This window comes from Aptenodytes forsteri, unplaced genomic scaffold, assembly GCF_000699145.1.
Source record: "Aptenodytes forsteri isolate BGI_AS27 unplaced genomic scaffold, ASM69914v1 Scaffold23, whole genome shotgun sequence".
Lineage (NCBI taxonomy): Eukaryota > Metazoa > Chordata > Aves > Sphenisciformes > Spheniscidae > Aptenodytes > Aptenodytes forsteri.
The window spans coordinates 2815375-2837747 of NW_008796043.1; the positions used below are offsets into that span (position 1 = coordinate 2815375).

The 22373-nt window shown below is 34.3% G+C and overlaps 1 protein-coding gene across 1 annotated transcript; it reads left to right on the plus strand.

The window, feature by feature from the left end:
* The first annotated feature begins 4279 nt into the window (after positions 1–4279).
* Positions 4280–21866, plus strand: B4GALT6 (beta-1,4-galactosyltransferase 6). The gene is made up of 8 exons (XM_009285625.2): positions 4280–4390; positions 4753–4866; positions 11252–11376; positions 12013–12129; positions 13424–13611; positions 15887–16009; positions 16886–16987; positions 18252–21866. Exons 1-8 carry the CDS (start codon positions 4291–4293, stop codon positions 18397–18399), a joined length of 1017 nt encoding a protein of 338 aa, XP_009283900.1. The 5' UTR covers positions 4280–4290; the 3' UTR covers positions 18400–21866.
* Positions 21867–22373: the final 507 nt, after the last annotated feature.

The following is a 22373-nucleotide window of genomic DNA, read 5'->3' on the forward strand; positions in this document are numbered from 1 at the left end:
CAGATCTCTTAAGTCATCATGTTTGTACCCCATACTGCATGCATTAGTATACAGGCACTTGAGGGGTACCCAAGTATGTTAAGGGTCATATTCAGGACAGCATAGGTAGGTTTGTGGAAACCCATGCCAAGCTCAGGAAGATGACTGGTATTAAAGTACCAATGACAGCTGAAAAGAGGATTGCTGTGGAAGTCATCAGACTCCAGCCCTTGGTATTCTGCTGTCAGTCTTGTTCCCTCACCACACTAGCAGAAAAGATGTATTTCTCTGTTATGCTTCTGGCCGTTGTGGACTATCTTGAATGCTTTGTTGCTGTCACTGGTGGTTGATGTGACATATGAACTGTGCTCTTTTTCACAGGTCTTTGCCAACAAACCTGTGCCATTAGATGAGATTTATTTTTAGGACTAAACTAATATCTTTGATTTTTGCCTGATGCTTTTAGCTTCTGAAGTAATTAATTGGCTACTCAAGCATCAGCTACTATCTAAGCAGCTGTTGAATGACAGTGGAAGAAACTGGTCAGGTCTGTACTCCTTGTAACTATGATTGTGCTGGAGACCCAGGTAGCTGGGACAAAGAGTGCACAGAAAGGAAGATGTTTCATTGTGTTTATGTATTTGGGTAGAGCTGGACGGTGAGTTGACAAGCAGATCAGCCAGGAAGAGATGTTGGATCGGGTAGACTACAAGAATAGCTTGATGAAAACATGGCACGGCTAGATCTTCCTGCTAGCAAGAGCAGCTCTTGAATACTTAGGCCAAGGTGGCAGCAGACTTTGCCTGGTTGGTTTCTTAATTCTGTCTTTTCATGATGCCTGCTTTTGAGAGAAATGTCTTTTCTAGCTTTGTCTCTCACAAAGGTCTAGTGTGTTTGTTCTAATTTTTCTCCTCTTCATCAGAAGAAGGAAGTTGTCCTTCAACAAAGGGGAGATGTAGATGCTTTTGCAGAAAATCTGTCTGCAGTATCTGGGCTACAGTGAAGTTTCCTATAGGAATTGAGAACAGTTATATGGCCCTCTTAACTTTCTTGTGTATTTGTTTGAAGGTCTTAGTCTCAGTTCTGTACTGTATCGGGTTCCTAAGACTGCAACAGTACCATGTTTGAGTAGATTTTTCTAATATTCCTTGCAGTGACTTCTGGAGCAAATCTTTCATCTCAGCCATATCAGGAGCAATGCTGGAGAGTATGCTCGCTGGCTGCACAGTGTCCACAATTTCTGTCTGTCTGTGTGTAGTAAGTGACATCTGTCTGTCTAACAGCTGAAGTGTTTGCAATCAATGTGATTTGGTAGCAGCCAGAAAGAAATTCCCAAGGCTGGTGAACATGTAAGTAGAAGAAAAAGCACTGATCTTTCTCATTAAGAAAGGTGGTATCATTCTTAGGAAGTTTGAAGATAGGGGCTCGTAGTTTTGATGATGAAAAAGGAACAAGAAGCAGCTAATGAAATGATTTTATGAGGTGTCAGAAAGAGGTCTAAGCATAGGTCTCCAGAGACACATGCTTTGGATTTGTGATGAAAACAGTGTTGATAAACACAATGTTTTAGCTATTGCTGAACAGTGTTTGCACAGCATCAAGGCTTTTCTGTTTTCCACTCTGTCCCCCACAGTGAGTAGGCTGGGGGTGGGCAAGAGGTTGGGAGGGGACGCAGCTGGCACAGCTGACTTGTAGTGACCAAAGAGATATTCCATACCAAGTAATGTTATGCTCAGCAATAAAACTGGTGGGAGTTTTTCCCCCAAAGTAGCCATTGCTTGGGGACTGGCAGGGCATCTGTCTCCTGGTGGTGAGTTTGGTTGGAGTTTTTTGTTTGTTTGTTTTTTGTTCTTCATCACTTTTGCTCTTCTGATTCTTTCCCCCATCCCACTGCAGGGGAGTGAGCAAGCAGCTGGGTGGGGGCTTACCTGCCAGCCGGGTAATTCCCATGTATCACCTGATACATGTGAATTAAGGTTATGTTTCTGAAAACCTGCTGTTCTGCAGTGTTAAAAACTCAAGTGACTTTGTCTTTCGGTATCACATTAAAAAGGAGAATATAGCACACAATATTCCAGAGGTTATCTCAGAAATCAGTATTTACTAACTGATTTATATTAAAAAAGAACTTTATTTTAGTGTTGGAATAGGAAGATATTGAAGAGAAGAGCTGTACAGTAATATGTGGGGAAAAGAGAAGGGAGGATACCAATTTGAAATACGTTAAAGTTTGAAGAAAGTTTTTCTTTGTTAATTAGGAAAATTTTGTCCTATTTGAAAGGCAAAAATCCACTTAGTTTTACTTTCAGGGAATCTTTGAATTTTGAAATTGTTTGTTTGAAGAAAAATAATTGTTCTTGGAGGAACAGATCAAATTGCTTCTATGTTGATTCCTAAAGGAGAAGGTTTCTTGAGTAGGTAACTTCATATAGGAACTTAAGAATTGTGCAGATTCCCTGAAATGTTTAATACAGACACCCTAAAAACCAGAATTTTAATGATAAACTATGAATGTAAGAAAATAATTGGACCCCTGAAGTGCTACTTTATAGTGAGTTGGGTTAAAATTTTGAGAAGTTTTTGTGCAAGTTTTCTGTAAGGAAATCTGAATGTTATCTGTTGTCTTGGATCCAGTTGTCTTGCATCCCAGTAAGAATCATTCTTGTTGGATTTCCTACCTCTGTCATCAGGCCAAGGTTGTAGTTTTTTTGTTTTGTTTTGTTTCTGTTTTAGTGGTGGTGGGTGGGGAGGTGGTGTTGAGACAACTTCAGGATCCTAGCAGCTGAGTAACTTTTATAGACATGTAAACTCTTGTTAACCAAAACAGCTAGTCATGCTGGCCAAGAGTTTGAGAATTATGTGCCATGTATAGCACCTGACATGTTCAGAGCCTGTCTTCTGAGTGACAATATTTCTTGTTTTAATCAGGAGTTCTTTGAAAGCCAGGCCCCCCCCCCCCCGGCCCCTTCATTCTTTTAAAACATAAAACATTATTGTAGGGTTTGCAAATAATATTCCTTAAAAGATTACGTTGGTATTTGTATCTCTGTGGGTGTCAGTAGTATTGTTAGCTAATGTGATGGAATTAGTCACTGTATTTTCCTCTGGAAATGCCGCAGTCCTTTATAAACAGTTCTCTGTAGCTCTAGTCTCCTTGTGTTGGGCTGTAAGAAGATATCAACTGATCTGGAGTTACTTGTGTCATGCCACTGGTGCTGGGTCATCTGATGGAGTGGAGTTCCTGAGATAATTTTCTAACTTTCTTTAATCTCTATAGGACAGATTAAGATTAATCTCTTGTTTTTCTGGTATGTTTAGTTTCCTCCAAAATCTCAGGGCATTTTTTGGTTAGGGTGGTTACTAGTTACAGCGAGCCAAATATCTGCCAGACAAATGGGTGCTTAACATAAAGTGATAGATGATCCCTTTGATCCTCTTCGCTACCCAGAGCAAAACTGTTCTGCAAAGGGAATTTGTCCTTCCTTTTTACATTATTTTTTGAGCTCTGTGAGTGCTGGATAGATGTTTGCTTACTCAGACATAAATGCAGCTTCTTTTCCAACTTAATTACTCTCTTCTGTTTAGGACAAAGAATTGTCTTGAGATCAGATTTGGGGCTTTGAGTGCAAGGCTGAGACAGAGGAATATTTCATGCTGTTGTTATTAGTGAGTCGCTTAATTACTCAGAATGTTGATTTACTCACCCCTGATGCCTATAATAAATATTTCACGTATAATTATCAAACATTAATACTTTGAGGTTGGCAGTGATTTGTAGCAGTTGTATAATGAAACAGCTGTTGGGGGTGAATGAATAGCAGTACATTTTGACTGAAAGTTGTGTTAACTACTGAGTAAAAAGAGGGACTATTCTATGGGACTAAAAGATTTTCTAGCCATTTTTTGTCCTATATTTCTATGATGTATATGTAAATGCATATATGAGGGATGTCTCTACATATGAAAACTTTTTTATTGGTAAATTCAATTGTTTCTCGGCACTGTCAGTTGCTTTTTGTAAGTTAAAGACAAATGAAAGTGTCATATAAAGTGTGTATTGACATTTTATAATTTTGGGTTTTTATCTAGACCTGTGGTTATGAATCCATTTTATTCTTTTGTTTTGTTGCTGTTAGGTTTCACGCTTTGTGGATCTTCATCTCGAAGGATTAATGTTCACTAGCCATGGATTCAGACATAGTAACAAATATTGAACAAATTATAAATGGATGTTAGAATAATTTGGAAATACCTTATTTTAATTGAAATTCAAAATTGCTTTTTGTTTTATCAGCAAACACGTATCTCTTTATGGTGCAAGCTCGTGGTATAATGTTGAGAGAAAATGTAAAAACAATAGGACACATGATCAGATTGTACACTAACAAAAATACTACACTGAATGGCACAGGTAAGAATATTTCTTATTTAATTTCATTTTTAAAAGAGCTTTATGAAAAAAAAAACAACCCAACATGCCAAACTTTAATGACATAGCTTGATTATGAAAACCTAGACCCAAGTCCTACTTCTCTGTAACTGGAGTGAAGGCCAAGTAGTTACTGTTTTTCAATTTACTTTAGTAGGAATATTTGTCATAGCTGTAACAAAGATACCTTAATTTAATTATTGTTCCTTTAGTGCAGTAAATTTTTTTAATCATGCTGCTATGAATTTGTTACTTACAAAGTTAATGCTCTCACCTGCATGATGATATATTACAAATTAAGTGGATAACATAGGTTTTTACAAAAATCAATTCCTCTTTTTAAGATTATCCTGAAGGAAACAATTCTAGTGACTGTGTTGCTCAAACAACAATGTATCTTCCAGAAAACTTCACTTACTCTCCATGCCAGGCTTGTCCAGAGAAGCTGCCTTACATGAGTAAGTTTTAAACTGACCTTAATGTTTATCTAGTAAATTGGATTGTACTTAAACCAAAATACAATTATTTTAATATAAAATATAATTGTAAGGAGTCCAAATATATAGCAGAAAATAATGAATAAAGTACATCTGAGAATGGACAATAATGCTTAGCAGAATTTTGCCTGTAACTATTGTCTTACTAAAACTTTCGTCCTCTTTACTAATCACCTAATGTGTTTTTAATTTTATTTACAAATAATTTTACTTTCTACAAATTAAATACTAAATGTTTTTGTTAATATGTAGGAATACTCCAACTTTTTTTTTTTTTATAAAAAGTACCCATTCAGAGTTGCATATTTTGAGGAATAGTTAAAAATCTTCTTTTTGGAAATGATATTCCTAATACGAAGATTCCTGAGTCAGAAACTAGTTCTCAAATCTTCATTAGCTAATCGCAGTTACCTCAATATATAGGAAACTGAACAAGATGGTGTAGTGAAGTGAGAATTGATGGAGGTAAGAAAGTGCTAAAGCCCTGTCGTAATGAGGAAGCAGGACTTATATAACAAGTGAAAAGTTGTGATCCTCAGGAAATTTTAAAATTAAACTTTCAAACCCAGATGTTTAAGATCCCAAGCTATTAAATAGAACTTGATTAGGTAACCCTAACTTTATTTGTCTTTAAGCCTAGAATCTAAACTTCTAATTATTTTGTTTGAAAGTGTTTAGTTGCAGAGGAGCGTCATGCAGAAATAAGAAACTGAGTTGAGTACTTTGGCACCATTGCTGTTTTGGTTTGCCGGGTTTTTATAAAACCTGTAATATCACAGCTGTCCTAAGTAGCAGTATCCCAGTGTATGTAGAAGGTCTTATAAGCAGGTATTGCACAATTAAAGCAGTTACACAAACTGAGACTGGAAGAGCTCCTTGATGTAATTCAGTGTCCTTAACCTGATTTAACAATGTGGCTGAAAGACTGGGCATGAGTTTATCTTCTTTCTGTAGACAAAGTATAGCTTTGTTTGGGAATATTCTTAAAAATTCTTGTTAAGAACTGTAAATTTTGATGTGAATTCACCTTTCCTGCAAACTTGCCATTTTTCAGATTCAGACAAAATGCTGGGCATTGTTTGCTCTCCTCCAGCTTGTAGAGAAAGCAATCCTTAAAGACCAAGAAGTGTTAGGTTAGGAGACCGGTTTTGAACATAAAAAGAAAGAGGCAAATCACTCCTGGTGGTGATTGCTTTACTTTGACCTTCACCACTGATTGTTTGCTATTAGAGATAGTTGTTATATTTAACCTTTATAAAATTGCAGTCCCTTGGCTAAAACAAGAGTTCTTTCTTAGAAACTGCTATTGAGTTTTCAGCTTTTTTCTCTGTTAGGAATTGTTGTTACATTATCAGAGTTGCTGTAGGAAGCAAGGGATGATTAAGTACGAATGTTTTTTTGTGCTCTGCATTTGGAAGAAATCATAACTTGAGTCAGTAATCCATGGAATTAGTTCAGTTCTAGTAAATGTTTTGTAGACAGACTTAATATTTTTGAGTGAAGAACTACTAGTAGCATTAGTATAGATCTCAAAACTAATTAGTTAAATTGAAAGGTCTCATTGGTGTCAATGTACGAACTAGAGAAGAAGGATAACAACTCTCTAAATAAGTGTAAGTATGTTACTAGAAGTGACTGTTCATTAGTATCTGGCAGTATCTGTTATGCTAACATATTTATTTTACTTGCTATATTTAAAATCAAACAAGTAAACTACTGATTTGTAAGAGAGAAAATTTGAAATAGTTTCTGAAGATATTTGTGGCACCTTCCAGAATTCTAACCTCGTGTTTTAGGCTAACACCTGACAAGCTGTGGGCTGTCATTCAGCATGAGAAAGTAATTAAGTATTTAATACAGCAGTTCAGATCCATATCATACAAACAATGTTGCTGACAGCCAAACTGAATTGCTGATCATTTTTTCTTCAAAGAAAAATAGTGGATTTTATTAGGCTAATCTAGATTCCATTATAACTTCGTTTTTAATCTCAACAGAGAAGTTTATCCAGTGAAGAGTACAGTAACAGTGCTTGTTTTCTGTGTTTCTTTTCAATGCCTCTGAATTCTAAACTTTGTCTCTTACATTGTAAAGATACAGACATATAGCCAAAAGTATAAATCAGTTGCTGTTGCTTATGAACTTAAATCATGTAGAAAACTGTCTTAAGTCAAGTAGCAATTAGTCACAGTGTGATTATATCCTTTTTTCAATCTCTTTCCCTCCAGAAATAGAGTTTGACTTTCAAAATCATGTGGATGTTATTTTCTGTAATATTGCATATGTAAACAAATAAAACTAAATTATTCTAATAGTAAATATTTTATCTACTTTGGGAAACAAGAAGTTTGAAAAATGTCAACTCTGAATAACTGTCAACTCTGAGGAACAAGAATGATGATTATGCTGATTGAAGAATGCATATAAATTAGTATTTTTAATGAAACTTTCAAGGGATCTGGCAGTTGAATTCTGCCAAATTAGTTAGTTCAAAACTGTATTGGCTTCTGCTACCTCTCCTACTTGTGTATTAGTCTGCTGTCCAGGAGTGCAGGGATGAGGCAAGTTAGAAGGTGCTAAGGTACCTTAGTAGGTCAGCCTACTTACAGCATGTTCTCTTAAATCATTGATGCAGATTTGTTTGCACTGACAGGTATTTAGAATTGCCAGAGTAGGGATGCATTCTACTCTGCCATCCTTGCTATCAACCTCATTGGCTATATGTAATTCTACCAGAATTTGTCTATAGGTCTCCTTATTGCTGCTCTCTTTTCCATCTTTTTTGTTAGTAATTTCTTTGTACTTATTCTGTCCTGATGAATTTAATAGAGAAATCGTAATTTTAATAGAAAATAGTTCACTAGATAAGTTACTGTTCAGCAGAGATGTATGTCTCACCCTTTGGTTTTCATGTATACCTTTTTAATAACCATCTGTGTATTTAATCATGATCTAAATAAAACTTCTCTGAAGATTATTTAATGCAATGAGATGTTGTAGGTGGTCCTGAGATAGCCAGGGAAGAAAGCTTCTTGAGTCACGTATATTTTGACCTGCTTAATAGTCTAAGGTTATTATAGAAGTCAACTACTCTTCTTTACATCAACTTGCCAAATTTGTATCATGGAAGGAGTATGGTAAAATTATATTTTGTCCCAAGTACATATACTCTTAAAATAGGACCAACTACTGCCTTTTGTGTGTGACTCAGTCTTTCAGGCTATAACCCTCTGGTTGAGCACTGCTGTGCTAATTCATAAACAAGACACCTCTACTTCAAGATAGAAGCAGTACAAAAGAGTATTTAATCAGTATAATTTTAATACTGACTTGAGAGGTAAATGGAAAGCAGATCAGTTTTTTCAGTTATATCAAATAAAACCCTCATGTTAAGAATTTTTAAGCAGTCTATCCAAGTAACTTCATGGTTTGTCTAAGAACTGGTACTTAATGAGCTATAAGAAATATCCAGATCTTCTAGTTTGATCACCACAGTACACTAGGGTTGAATATACCTAAACCATTTTAAATAGATGTTAGAAAAATATATTTTGTATTAAAAAAAAAATAAAAGTCATCAGTGGAAGAAGTTCTACTGTCTCCAGAAGTAGTATATTCTAGTATTCCATCAACTGAATAGTTAAGCTTTTCCTAATACTCAACCTGATACTCAATGTGCATTTACTTTTTTCTCCTCCCCCCCCCCCCCCAAGTTAGTTGGACTTCACCTTGCCCTTCTTGATGCTTGGCAAAAGTTGATTACCATCTATGTACCAAATTATTCTGTTTTGGAAAAGACTTATGTTTTTGTCAGTCTCTTCCTTTGCAGATAAACCAGTACTTTCAGCCTCTCTAGACTACGTAGTTTCTAAAGCTCTTTTCATTCTTGATTTTTGTGCTATAGACTTTCTCTAATTTGATTTCCTTTTGAAGCATCATAGCCAGCTAAAACCCTGATTACAAAACAAACTAGTAATTACCTTCTCTGTCTTTCATATAACAGCAGTTAATGTATTCCAGAATGAGACTTGCCATTTTTGTGCAATTGCATTACGGTTTATTGTCTCATATTAATAGGCAATCCATTATAAACCGTCAAAATATCTTTCTGCATTGTGCAACATAGCCAGGTATTTCCTGTTTTGTGTGTGTATGCTTCATTTCTCCTTCAGTAACAATCCATACTTTTTATTATTAATTCCACTCTATTGATTTCAGTATGTATCTGATTTGTTGAAATTATTTTGTTTTCTGATTCTGTTCTTCAAAACACTTTCTGCTTCCTCAGCTCTCTCTTTTTGCGGGTTGTATAAATATGTTTTATTGCAGCACGCTAGACAGTAATGGAAGTAGTAAATACAAAGCCCAGATATTTAGTGAGATGTCTTCTCCTGCCCCCCACCAATGACAGGGAAATACTGCTGATTTCTATTCACCCATCTCCTATGTACTTTTGATAGTACCAATATTTCGGGGTTTACTATAGCTACTTCTTAAACAGTCTGGAGAGAATTTCATCATGTCCCATCAAGTTAGAAGCACCTGCCTTATATAAATACTGTTTTACCATTCCTTCTTTGTTGTTTTGTTTTGGGTTTTTTTTTTTGTTTAAACTCCGTAAGCATCTGATCACATCTAAACTTTTCTCAGAAGACTAAGGCACCTGAGTCCTTTTCATCACGTGTTTCCTTCCTTTTCTGGTGTAGTAATTGACCTTTATTTATCTTTATTTTCCTATTAGGTTCCATAAATAAACTGAAAGGTTCTTGTTGCTTCTCTGTCTCTTGGTAGTTGAAATTGATTTAGTGATTTATTTAATTTTTTAAATTTAATTGCTACATAAAAAATTAATTTATTTACTGGTCCTTTGTTGATTGCCCTTATTTCTGCTTTTTGTAAGATTTCTTTTTCAGGTTATTGGTTATTGAAGAGTTTCAGATACAACCATAATGATCATCTAAGCTTTCTTTCTTTCTTTCTTTCTACCAGGTTTCCTTTTCTTCTAAAATAAACAAACAAACAAACGTGAGTTTGTTTAAATCTGCTCTTAAAAGGTCTTCTCCTTATTGTGTTGTTCCTGATCCTTTTTTTCCTGTCATTTTCCTTTTTTTTAAAGTTGCCTTCTACATTTACAAGTAGTTCTACATTTAATCATATCCAAAACTAAAATAGCTCTTGCAATATCTTCTACCTTCTTCTGAAAAAAACAGTCATTCCTAGTATGCTCTAAAAATTTCAATCTTTCCAAAAGATTTAGATAGCTAGTCAATTCAGTGTTACAACATGAAGCAATCTTTTGGACACAAATAGGATCTTTTGGGTATGGGCACAGGGGAGAAAATGAGAGTGATTTCTTTCATTGACTTTAAAATTCCAACCCTCCCCAAAAGACTTAAATTTTTGGAAAAAAAAAAGTAGAATATCCTATGGTGTCTGTCAGATAGTTATTGCAAGATTTTTATTTGATGATCTAGTATAGTAGTTGCTGAAGAACAACTGGAGTTTCTGGTTAATGAGTGTTACACTATTCTTCTCCCCAAATTTTCTTGATTCCTTCTACTTCTGCTTTTGAGGATAGAGTATTTACTATGAATCATTATTTCCAGTTTTGAAATTTATACACATGCATAAGCTAATGACAGACAACTTTTAGCTATTAACTAAGTGTAAATATTTTCTCATAATAAGTACTAACCTGATATTTTTTGCTACCATATTGTGGTCTTTATTCAGTATCTTACTGAATTCCACTCTAATCCGTAGCCATTTGCGAATGCTTTTCCCATTGGGCTAATCAGTTCTATCAGCAGTAATTCTTAAATCCAGCCGCTTGCTATAAATTGGTTTGATGCAGACAGTGGTGAATTAATGGATGAAGGCTGTACATTAAATGTGTGTAATTATCTAGAATTTAAACTGAGGAATTTTGTTGAGTATAGTGATGATGCATTTTCTGTTTTTGTGGAAGTGCAGGTAGGAAGACACCCAGAATTTGAGTATCAGTTCAGTAGTGCAGATGAAGTGGAATTGTTAACAGTGGTACTTGAACTGAAAGGTGACTCTAATTTTCTGGAATAGATACAGAATTCAAATTACTTTGCTTGTTCTGTGTCCTCTGAAATGAGTATTTTGCTTATAGAATTTATTGAAGGAATGTTTATATTGGGAAATACTGAAATTCATTCTGTAAAAACTGAATATTAAGAGGATAGTATCAATTGTTTCTTTTTTATCTGTAGGTAGTGTAAATACAAATTTCTGATGCTATTTGTCTATGATATACCTTGCAGTGTTAGATCTGTTGTCTTAACTGAAATTAATAAATAATTTTTTTCCCTCTATTTAGGAGGCCTTATCAATGTCAATATGAGTGAAATTAGCTTTGATGAAATTCAGCAACTGTTTTCAAAAGATTTAGACATTAAACCAGGAGGACACTGGAAACCAAAAGACTGTAAGCCACGATGGAAGGTGAGATGCTGCTTTTCTGTTTTTTTTTTCCTGTTGGTGTATAAGAATAGTTTACTATTCCACACACTCAGTCTTCTATTGCTATGTATTTTATATAATATGTATTATATGTTTGTTATAGTATATGTATTATGTATTATGCTGTCTGTGCTCAAGAAGAGACTAAAGCTTGAAGAAAAACTTGAAATGGATTGTCAAGAACTTCTAAAGGTTCATTAACTGTTGTTACTAAACATTTTGTCATATGTCTGCAAACTTGCCCTATGTGCTTGTTGCTTAAAGTATAATTAGAAGCAAGTGAACATAAAAGGAAAATCTTATTTATAGTTTACTCTGAATTTTTTTTCTTTTTTTTGTCATATGTCTGCAAACTTGCCCTATGTGCTTGTTGCTTAAAGTATAATTAGAAGCAAGTGAACATAAAAGGAAAATCTTATTTATACTTTACTCAGAATTTTTTTTCTTTTTTAAATTTTTTGAGCAAAATTGCAGCACACTTTCCTAGTGGGAAAGACAGTGTAAAACACCGAGCCAGTTTAAATGTAAAAGTTGAAAAGCCTATGTAAGCCATGGGAGACTTGATCTGTATTGAAACATTAAAATTTAAAATGCTAATATACATATAATTTTTTGAAGGTGGCGATCCTTATTCCTTTTCGGAATCGCCATGAGCATCTTCCAATTTTTTTCCGTCATCTGATACCTATGTTGCAGAAGCAGCGGCTGGAATTTGCCTTCTATGTTGTTGAACAGGTAACAGCGTTTACTGACTCTTCAAGATTCCTTACTAAAGGGGATTTGAGATTCTTATCAAGATTTGGATGAATCCAGAATTTAAAAATTGTTACTCCGCTGTTCTAATCCTCTGAATGAAAAAAGAAAGTTCATCTCCATTCCCCAGTTTAAGCAGTGGCCAGATACATGTTGCTTTTCTTCAAATGTGGGCTGATATTTTGTAGGTGATAACATGGGCTCTTTGAATCTATTGTCTTTGTAAGTTTTCAAGGAAAAAAAAGGTTTTATGTGTAAGAATTAGAAATGGTCATTTACAGAAGGCCATTTTGCAGCACATGCTCACTGAAATCCAGTTGAAGACAATAGTATTAAAGTGTATGCTGTCCAGTTAATATATGCGAAATGTAACAGAGGCATTAATGATATAAGATTACCGACTAGTACCTTGGCTACGGGTCTCTTCAGAAACAGAGAGGAATGGATATGGAGGAAAAAAACACTTAAAAACACGTTTCTGCAAGCCACAATCAAGAAATAAAGTAGTTCAGATGGGTAACTTAAGGAATTCGCACCATTGTTGGTTGTAGTAGATAGCTAGATCCCTAAAGAAATTACAGGACTTATTTTTCATGGTTTATGCAATGCAATATTTTCAGGTGACAAAGTGAAAAATGTGCAGAAAATAAAAAGACCCTCCAAATTGTCATTTAAAAAAAGGCATGTAGAATTCATTTGCTATATCAAAAGGTCTTATGTTGTCTTGCTTGTTCAAAATGGACATGAGGAGATTTAAATTGTACTGGAAATAAAAATTATTTGAATCTGACTTTATTAAAGTTTCTACGAAACTGGAAGTAAGTTCTAATATAAGGTTAATTACAAATATGTAACAAAGTTGTAGGCATTTTCACAGCATCGGAAGTTTTTCAGTGGTTGACCGTTTTAACAAGGAACAAAACTTAATGTACATTTTCTTTCTTACTTTGTATCAGTATTTCTTTAACTTGTAATGTCATGCTGTATTAATCCAAACCACAAATATTTTGATACTTTAGAGTTACTGGTGTTATATGTTGCTAGTGCTGTTAAGTTTTGTGTAAGAGAGGAGAACATCTAGACTTTTTAAATCACAAAATACAGTTGATGTAGTTGGTGCTAACCAGAGCTATTGCTCTGCTTTGCTAGAGGAATAACAGGCGTCTTTGTCAATGCTTTATTTTTTTATGTGGTAGAGGATGTATTTCTCACAGTATTGAAATTTTGTCTCTTTCTTCTCGATTCTTACAATGTCTCCTTTGTTTTCTGTTTGAAGACAGGTACACAACCTTTTAATCGTGCAATGCTCTTCAATGTTGGCTTCAAAGAGGCTATGAAGGATGCTGTCTGGGACTGCATAATATTTCATGATGTGGATCACTTACCTGAAAATGACCGAAATTATTATGGATGTGGAGAAATGCCACGCCATTTTGCAGCAAAGCTCGACAAATACATGTACATGTAAGTAATTAGCTTTATTCACGTTGTTTCTTAGAGACCCAGAAACATTATTAAAGTGTGTATGAATTTTGTGACAGTCTATACAGTAGGTGAAACCAATAAAACAGCTTCCTACTATGCTATTTACATAAATGAATATCTAGTTATTAAAAGGAAGATTTCAATTTAGTGTCTACATTTGATATGTTGCTGATTTGAAGGTATTATTTATAAAAGTTTAGTGTCAACATTTGACATGTTGCTGATTTGAAGGTATTATTTATAATTTTCAGTGTTGAACTTGTTGCAGTGAGGTTGATCTTTAAAAAAAAAAAAGATGGCTACGTGTGTCAAGGGAGGAAAACTTACCTTGCTTATTAGAAATCTTTTCTGGCTACATAAGCCTTTCCGGTGGCTGTTAACAAAGATAAGCAGCTAATCTGCAGCAAAATACCACAGGAAAAACGTCTTACTTAGTTTTCTCATAAATGTACAATTTATTTCTGCTTTGTACTGCTTTTTAAATGGAAGATTTTCTTACTGCTAGACCATTTTGTATCTTGTATTCAGTCTCTGTTGAAATCTGATGAATGTAGTGGGTCCTGCAGTTTTGTTACCTGCTTTCCTTCTGCCATTTTACATTAATGTTTCACTTGCTTTTTAACACTGCTATCTCTTGATACTCTTCTAATCACTTCACGTAAAGCTGTAGCTTATTGCTTGCTACATGTATGTATTTGCCATCCTGAAATTTTATTTGTGAATTTGATCAACTTGACAACCTGGTCAACCTGACAGATCAAAAGCAATGCATTGAAAACATGACTGTGTGTTTGGACTTCAGGTTGTCAGCCAATTAGCAGTCAAACCTTTAAAGATTTTATATGTATTTAAAAATATATAAATAAAACATACAAATATATGCGATTTCATCTATCTTTATATGTATTTATAAAACACTAAAAATAAATATATATTTCTGTATATATACAAAAAAGTGCATGTGCACCACACACACACACACATACATATGAATAAAAACCTCAAACAGTTCCATAAACTGTCATATCCTAATAGTTTTTATTTTTGGTTGGTGGGTTGCTTTTGGATTGTTGGTGGGTTTTTGTTGGTTGTTTTTTGGAGGGGGGGGTTGGGGTTTTTGGGTTTTGGGGGGTTTTTAGAACACCTGTTATTTCAGTTAAATGTTGAAAGGGATATAGAGTAACAACCTTCCCCAAAAGCTATTAAGATTTGGTTGTATCCTGTGTTTCCATAGAGATCAGAAATTACATGACTGTGTATTTCTTTTTCCTTCCCCTTGCATTCTGGAGTTATTTGTCCTTCAGTATGGCAATTGTGTCCTAAGCAATGGTAAATCTTTTTGTAGATAGTCCTAACTCCTTGAAGGTTCCAGATTTGGAAGCGTCTCCTGAGAAAAATGTTCTATTTACTTTCATCAAATTTGTGTGCTGTTTCTGAAAGAGGAACACACTTTACTGTAGCAGCTTCTGGGTTAAGGATGCAAGTTAATATTGATGGAAGTAAATATAGATACTTAAATATATGGAGTTTTTTTTAGATTGACAAAGTGTTTTGAGAACTGGAAATCACATTGCCTGGGCCTTAGTATGTTATGTTATTTAGGTATAGTGGCTGTTCGTGTTGGCCAACTGCTTATTACTTAATAAGATGTGTTAGTAATTACTGTATGCTTACTGAGAAAAAAGCTTATAGAACCTTTTGATTCAAAAGTTTAGCTTCTAAAAACTGGAAAATTGTTTTTTAAATAAGTATGTATTTCACTGTGGTTGAATATGTACTGTTAAACTGTCCCTCTCAAGTTTTAACAGGTCTGTAGAATCTAGTCATGAATTAAATTACTGAATTGATGCATTACTGATTTGTAATTTTTTCAGTTGATTAAAGAGAGGGTTTTTTTCAGTTGAATAGTGTCAAAATGAAATAGTTTGAGGGTTTCACGTTACACTTCAGCTTTGGGTCTAGATCAGCCATCTGAAATACGTGATAGACTTTTGTTTCATGCGGTGGTACTAATTTCAGCTACAGTCTAAGAGTACCTTTTATGCAAATCAGACACTACTGCAAACATTTTATTCAACTTTTGTATATGTTACTTAATGCTAGCGATCTGCGAACCAGTTTCCCTTAGTGAATACATTCAGCATCTGTTCATGTCCTTAGTTTGGGGTTCTTGTTTTTTCAAAAGGTACTGTTCAAAGAGAGGGCTACCTATCTAAGTTCAGCTAATAATACAGAATTTGTCTTTGGTTTTCAGTCTTCCATACAATGAGTTCTTCGGTGGTGTAAGTGGCCTGACAGTGGAACAATTCAAGAAGATCAATGGGTTTCCAAATGCCTTTTGGGGATGGGGTGGAGAAGATGATGATCTTTGGAACAGGTGAGTGTTCAGTGCTTATGTCTTTCTCATTGTTCTGTGGTATCTGCCACTTAAGAGCAATTAGGTGTTTTTTCTTTCAGTTCTTACCTTTTTTTTTGTTTGGTTTTAAATGAACAAATTCTAAAGAGTTCACTTTAGAAATATCAGAACGTATCATTTGAAGGGATAAGTATGATGTTCTTTTTTCTTGGCCTGGGGACAGTTAACAGGCTTTTAAGAGAGAGGTGTTGTAACAAATAATGTATATAACAACAGATAACAGTTTTAAGCATATTTAGTCTCATCCCTTCTAATCTTCTGTGCGTTACTTTTTTATTTTGATTTACTTCTCTCTTGCTGCTAGCATTATATAATACCATCCCACAGACATGTAGAGTAAGCATGAGTTTAAGTCTCTTTCCTATCTTAGGAGCAGTGCTTGAGAGAGAGGTTAATTTGTGGCTATATTGATAGTCACAAATTGGACAATGTACAACAATGCTCACTGAATTACTAACTGCTCACAGTAAACAACTGTAAAACGTTCCAGTTGAGCAGCTGAAACTAAGTGTCTGCATGAGTTTATATATAAAGAGATATATTTTAAAGGAAGAGTTTGTATGTTTTTATTCTTTTTCCTTACTATTTTCATATTTTTATGCTGTTGTGCTTTAAAAACAAAGCAGGAAATACTAAATATGAATTTATTATTGTTTCACACTTTATTGGTTTTGCCAGCTTTTGTAGTTGTTGGGTTAGGAGTGTTTTGGGTTTTTTAGGGAGAGAATGTCAGTGAACGCAAAGACTTAGCTTTAAAAGATTTGATGCCTATTTTTCACTTTTGCTGTAACTTGTAAAAGCATCTTTTTAGTACTCTTTGTACAAATGTTTCTGCAGGGTTCACTATGCTGGATACAACATAACAAGACCAGAGGGAGATTTGGGGAAGTACAAATCCATTCCTCATCATCACAGAGGTGAAGTCCAGTTTTTAGGACGGTAAGAAAAACAGAGAACTGTTCAAATACTAGAGCTAAAGATGTAAAATTTTTTCTTACACACATGCAAATCTTCCACACATACTAATAAGCAGTCAATGCTTATCAGTGTTATTCCCTCTTCAGTGCTAAACTTTGTATTTTCTTAAACACATTATGTGTGGTGTTCAGATATTTCTTATTTAATCATGAGAGAGACTGAGTTTGTGTGTCAGAAGATATTATCGTCATAATCTTGGATGCAGAATGTCATTATTCCTTAATAGTTTGGGCATTAGTACTGGCAGGGCTCCGTTAGTTGGTTAGTTTGGATATGCTGCAAAAGGAAGCAGCACAGCTAGGGGAAATGACTCCTGTGTGAAAACAGACTTTAAAACTCCTCAAGGATTGGTTTCTTCCATCGTATTTCATTCTTTTCTGAGATACAGGTCTCATTTCCTGCTTACATTGACGTGAACTTTTTCTTTCGGGGTTCCTTTCTTTTGCTACAAAGATGCAAAACACTTTAACTGGCCAGTAGGTTCTGGCTGCCCTACACTGGGATAGCAACCAGAATGCAGCAGATGAGCTACACCTAAAAATTAGAATGTGAAACACAAAATAAAGGGTTTATGGTATATGTTTTCAGATGATTAAAAATACTGCTCAGTTCTGTTATCTATGGGTGTCTCTTTTTCTGGGAACATCTTTATTTTCTGTTTTATTCATAATTTTTAAATGGACATATACAGTAGACATGTATAAATACATGATAGGAAACTAAAATGTATATATCAGTAATCTGGGGGAGGGGAACTTTTTTTAATCGCCTCAAATTTAGATGTTTGCAAATGCAGGAGTCTCAAGAATGAAATGAAAAACAATTCAGACATTGAAATGTATAATGATGAACAGTGAAGGTTCCTAAATCTTCTGAGCTCCGTAGTTGAGTTTTATGGCAAAAGAACATGAAGAAATTGAATGTTCTTTAAAAATCAGTTTAGTTTGGGACCATAAAAAATATACACATTAAATACCTTCTTTGTTATTTAGTCTTAATGTTAACTTGTCTATGTGAACATAAAATCTAAGTGTATTAAAGAACAGAAAGTGGCTTGATTTTAAAGCTTAGGTAGGTAATTTGGTAATTTCAAAGGCTGAGAGGTAGTTTTAGAATTTAAAGTGTATTTCAAAATGAAATGACTGTTACAGTATCATGTCTAACATCAGTTGAATTGTTTCTTGCAAATCTTTCTCATGTTTTCTTCTTTCAACTCCCTCTGCAGATATAAACTTCTGAGGTATTCCAGAGAGCGCCAGTATATTGATGGGTTGAACAATTTAATATATACTCCTAAAATACTTGTCAGTAGATTGTATAAAAATATAACTGTTAATCTCATACCAGAACTTGCTCCTGTTAGAGACTATTGATGGAAGTGGAATGACAAACTACCCTACCAGAATAAACTTTTAACACTGGAAGCTACTAATAGACACTGTAAAACAAAACAAAACCAAACCAACAAACAGCGGCTTAGAATTAGAGACTTTTGACCATTTGATGATGCATATTTGGGATGAGAAGTAAAGTGATTGTATGTACCACGCATTTTGTTCTGAAAGAAAAGCCAGCAGCTACCACTCAGATGTTTACAGCATGAGACTACTGTTCAAGCCTTCATTCTTCATATTCTCTATCTTAACCACTCAACTAAATAAACTGCAGAAAACAGACTTGTAGCTTCTCTGGAAGTAGGGACAGAGGCCTCTTCTTCCAGGAATTTTTTTATACTAAACCGCCTCCCCCTCGTATTTAAATGAATGCTTTTGTTTCTTTTTAAAACGTGTTTTGTAAATATGTGATGTAAATTAATGTGTGTACATTGCTTTTAAATTGCTCAATATTTTATGCTTCAGTATGTATTTGAGTGTGTTCTTGTTTGAATTCTATAGGAATGTTTTTATTAGCATGAAAGAACAAGTGTAAAATGTAAGTATGCTTAAAAAAAGGTTATACCTTATGCAAAATGAAGGAAATATTAATCGTTGGCCAGCTATGACTGTAAACTGTTATACTAGTTTTGAGCTCTAGGCCTCCTGCGTATCTACATAGCAAAATCGATTTCATATATGAACTTGCTAGAAAGAAAGCTTTTAATTTTATTTATTGCCAGCAAAATTGTATGATACCCTGCCTGCCATCTAAATCCTATTTATATGCATATTGCATGTGTATTATGGAAAATCTTGCGGTTGTTGCGTATTATGATCTACAGGAACTCTAACTGTTTCCAAGTGTGCCACTAGTGTCAATGTCAGGGATTTTAATGCCTAAAACAATGTGTCTGGGTGCGTACAGTATTTTGGTATTGTTCTTTTTTATTTAAATCCTAGTAAACAGCACTTTTATTCCTCCAAAATCAGAAGAGCCAAAAATGTGTCTTCATTGGAAGAATATTAAAGCTAGATTTTTAAGAAAATAATAAAACCTAGTTCTAATAGTTCTAATGCTTGCAGTGTGGGATTTTCAGAACCACGGTGTTGGTCAAACTGTTCCGATGATGATGGCATAAGCGGAACTGAAAGCAGGCCAATCCCAAGTGCTTTTTAAAATTCCACCCATAATATATTATCAATATAGCTTCTTAAGGGCCTATTCTGATAGAGTGCTGAGTGCTTCTATGATGCACTAAGTATCCTCAAGTCGATGACTTTCAATGAGATTGAGGTTGCGCAGTCCCACTAAAGATTGGTCCTGTCTGTTTCTCTATTTTTGTGGTGTTATATGTATGAGTAACTATCCCCTTTCCTTGGCTTATAATGAAAACACATCTTCTTCTTTTCTGTTTGCTTGTAATGTTACGCTACCTAAAAGTATCCCACTGCTAAGCATTATTATCTTTTCCTAATAATTTTTTTACATCCCTTGTTAATACTAAGGAAAAGGACTGGATCATTTATTTTCTATGTTAATGCAAAGATATTGACCAAGACCTACTAAACTGTTTTGTTTGTCACAGTTACTCAACTCTTTAGGAACCAAAGACTGACTTCTGCTCCCATGAAGAATGGAAAGCAGTATATAATAAGGATTGTTTATCCATAGAGTGTTCTGTAAGAGTGTTGACAAAGAATACTAACTTTAACTCATTACTATGTGTTGGTTTCCTGAATTGCTGCCGCAGCTGGTGTGGTGCTTTGTATATTTGAGTTTGTTTGCCATAAACACCTTTTATTTCTTTGACACCCCAGCAGCAAATTTTGCCCTTAGCCATTCTTCAGTAAAGTTAGGAGCTTAGTTGTAGGCATCCCAAATATTTAGTAGAAATGTAATGATTTAATTTAAGTAGTTGAGAACAATTGTAAGGGATATTTTAAACCATATTGGAATTACCTTAAAATCTACCAGTTAATCTGATATGCTTTAGGAATGATGTAATGCAATTAAAATAACAAAAAGTAAGCATAAAGTGAACAAAACATCCTTCAAAAGCATGCTTAAGTGGTTTGATCACCTCCTGATATATTTTTCTATAACTGAGTGTATACAATATTCTGAAGCATATGGATAAAGGGGAGATAATTAATACACTGTATGAACCATTATATCTTCAAAATAAAATTAGTCTTATTTCATAACAGACTAATACAATTCTTTAAGAACTGTTGAATAAATTTTTAAATCCCTGATGTAATTTTGAAGTCATTTCTGGTTTTCAGTACAAGTTCACCTACAATTTAACACCTATGATTATGAAACATTCTTTGGTACTGTAGGTCTGTACTGTTTTCTGAAGCATGCTTTTGTGCCCATTTGTTAGGCATTCTGTGAAATTAATGTGCAATTTTTAAAAATTCTGATGCATATATATGTATATATACATACATATATACATACTATATTACACATATGCTGTGGCTGAACTAATATAACTTTACAGCTCTAAGTGCTTAATCATGTATGGTCTTAGAAAAATGTGATTTAAACCAGTATATGAATGGATTATGATATATAGCTGAGTTCTTAAAAAGTTTACATTTTGGTGCCCCAAAGTGATGGATGTTAAATTATGAATCGTTAACCAACACTCTTCTCCAAATACCTTTTATCACTTTGTTGGGAAGTTTTAAAAGTTGCCATCTTAAATTACATAAAAAATAGTGTTTGTATACTACCTGCTTGAACTCAGTGCTATTCTGTAGTGAATTTTAACATAGACAGTGCCTTCAAACAAAATAAATGCGATGCAGAACTAAGAGTTGTTCACATTCCTTTTGATATTTTCATGATTCTTGTAAAATGTAGAGCGAAGCCAATCACATTGGCTCTTGCATTGCTGACAAGGCAAATTAAGGATGTCTTCTCTTCAAGGAGTGAACATGGAAGGAGAAGAAAGAGGGAGTATTTTACAAGATTCTGAAGGTCTTGCAAATTAACAAGTAAAAACATTACAGAAATATTAACAGTGGAATCTGGCTGATGTGCTAAGATACTCTTAAGCCCATTTGCTGTATTTCAAATTTAAGTAGGAAAATATAAAATATAAAATCTGTTTTGCAATAGACAGTATATTGAAAAGCAAGTGCAAAATGTCCTTTTTCTTGGATCTTGCCAGTCTATTTTTCTACCATTATGTTTACTAATGACTCTGTTGTGGTGGGTTACTAATGAGCCAGTTATTTAAAAATATTAAAAGGATCCATTGCGTATCAGCAAGAAGAAGTGTACTTAAGATTATTTTATTTGTAGAGGTATGTAAGATAGGCTTAATGAAAAATGCACTGAAACAAATGCTGGGAATTTCCTGTGTACTATCATAGTTTTGGTTTTTTGTTGTTCATGAAAATGTTTGTACTTTTTTATCATTGTCTTTTATGAAATATAATGTTCTAAAGATTGTGTTGGTTTGTTTATTCTGAGGTTCTGTGGAGAACGTATCTTCTTTGTGTTTTGTTTGTAGACAAAGTGCTCATTTTTGTAGTGCTCAGTACCTCGAAGTAACAATAAAAGGAAGGGAAACCTGGCCGGCAAATACATCAGGTTAGGCTATGATGGGATCAAGCCTTAGGCTAACAAATCGTTTTCCCTTTATTGGTGTTTATATGCTTTCAGCTTTTGGTTTTATTAGGCTAAATGACTCAACGTTTTTGCGTATTTTTCCAAGATAAGGTTGCTATTCTGTTGAATCTCCTAATGGCTCTTCTCTGCGCTTATTTCTGTTTAGGATTAATCTTCCTTATACATGGATTACAAGAATGGGAAGTAGAAGGATTCATCCGTATTTCTCCCGGCATTAAATAGGGAGCTGGTTTTCTCAGGAATCGTCGCTTATCCTTCTTATTTTTCTTTGTATCTTACAGCTATTACAAAAGTGTCTGATGGTTAGAGGTATGCGAGTAATTTT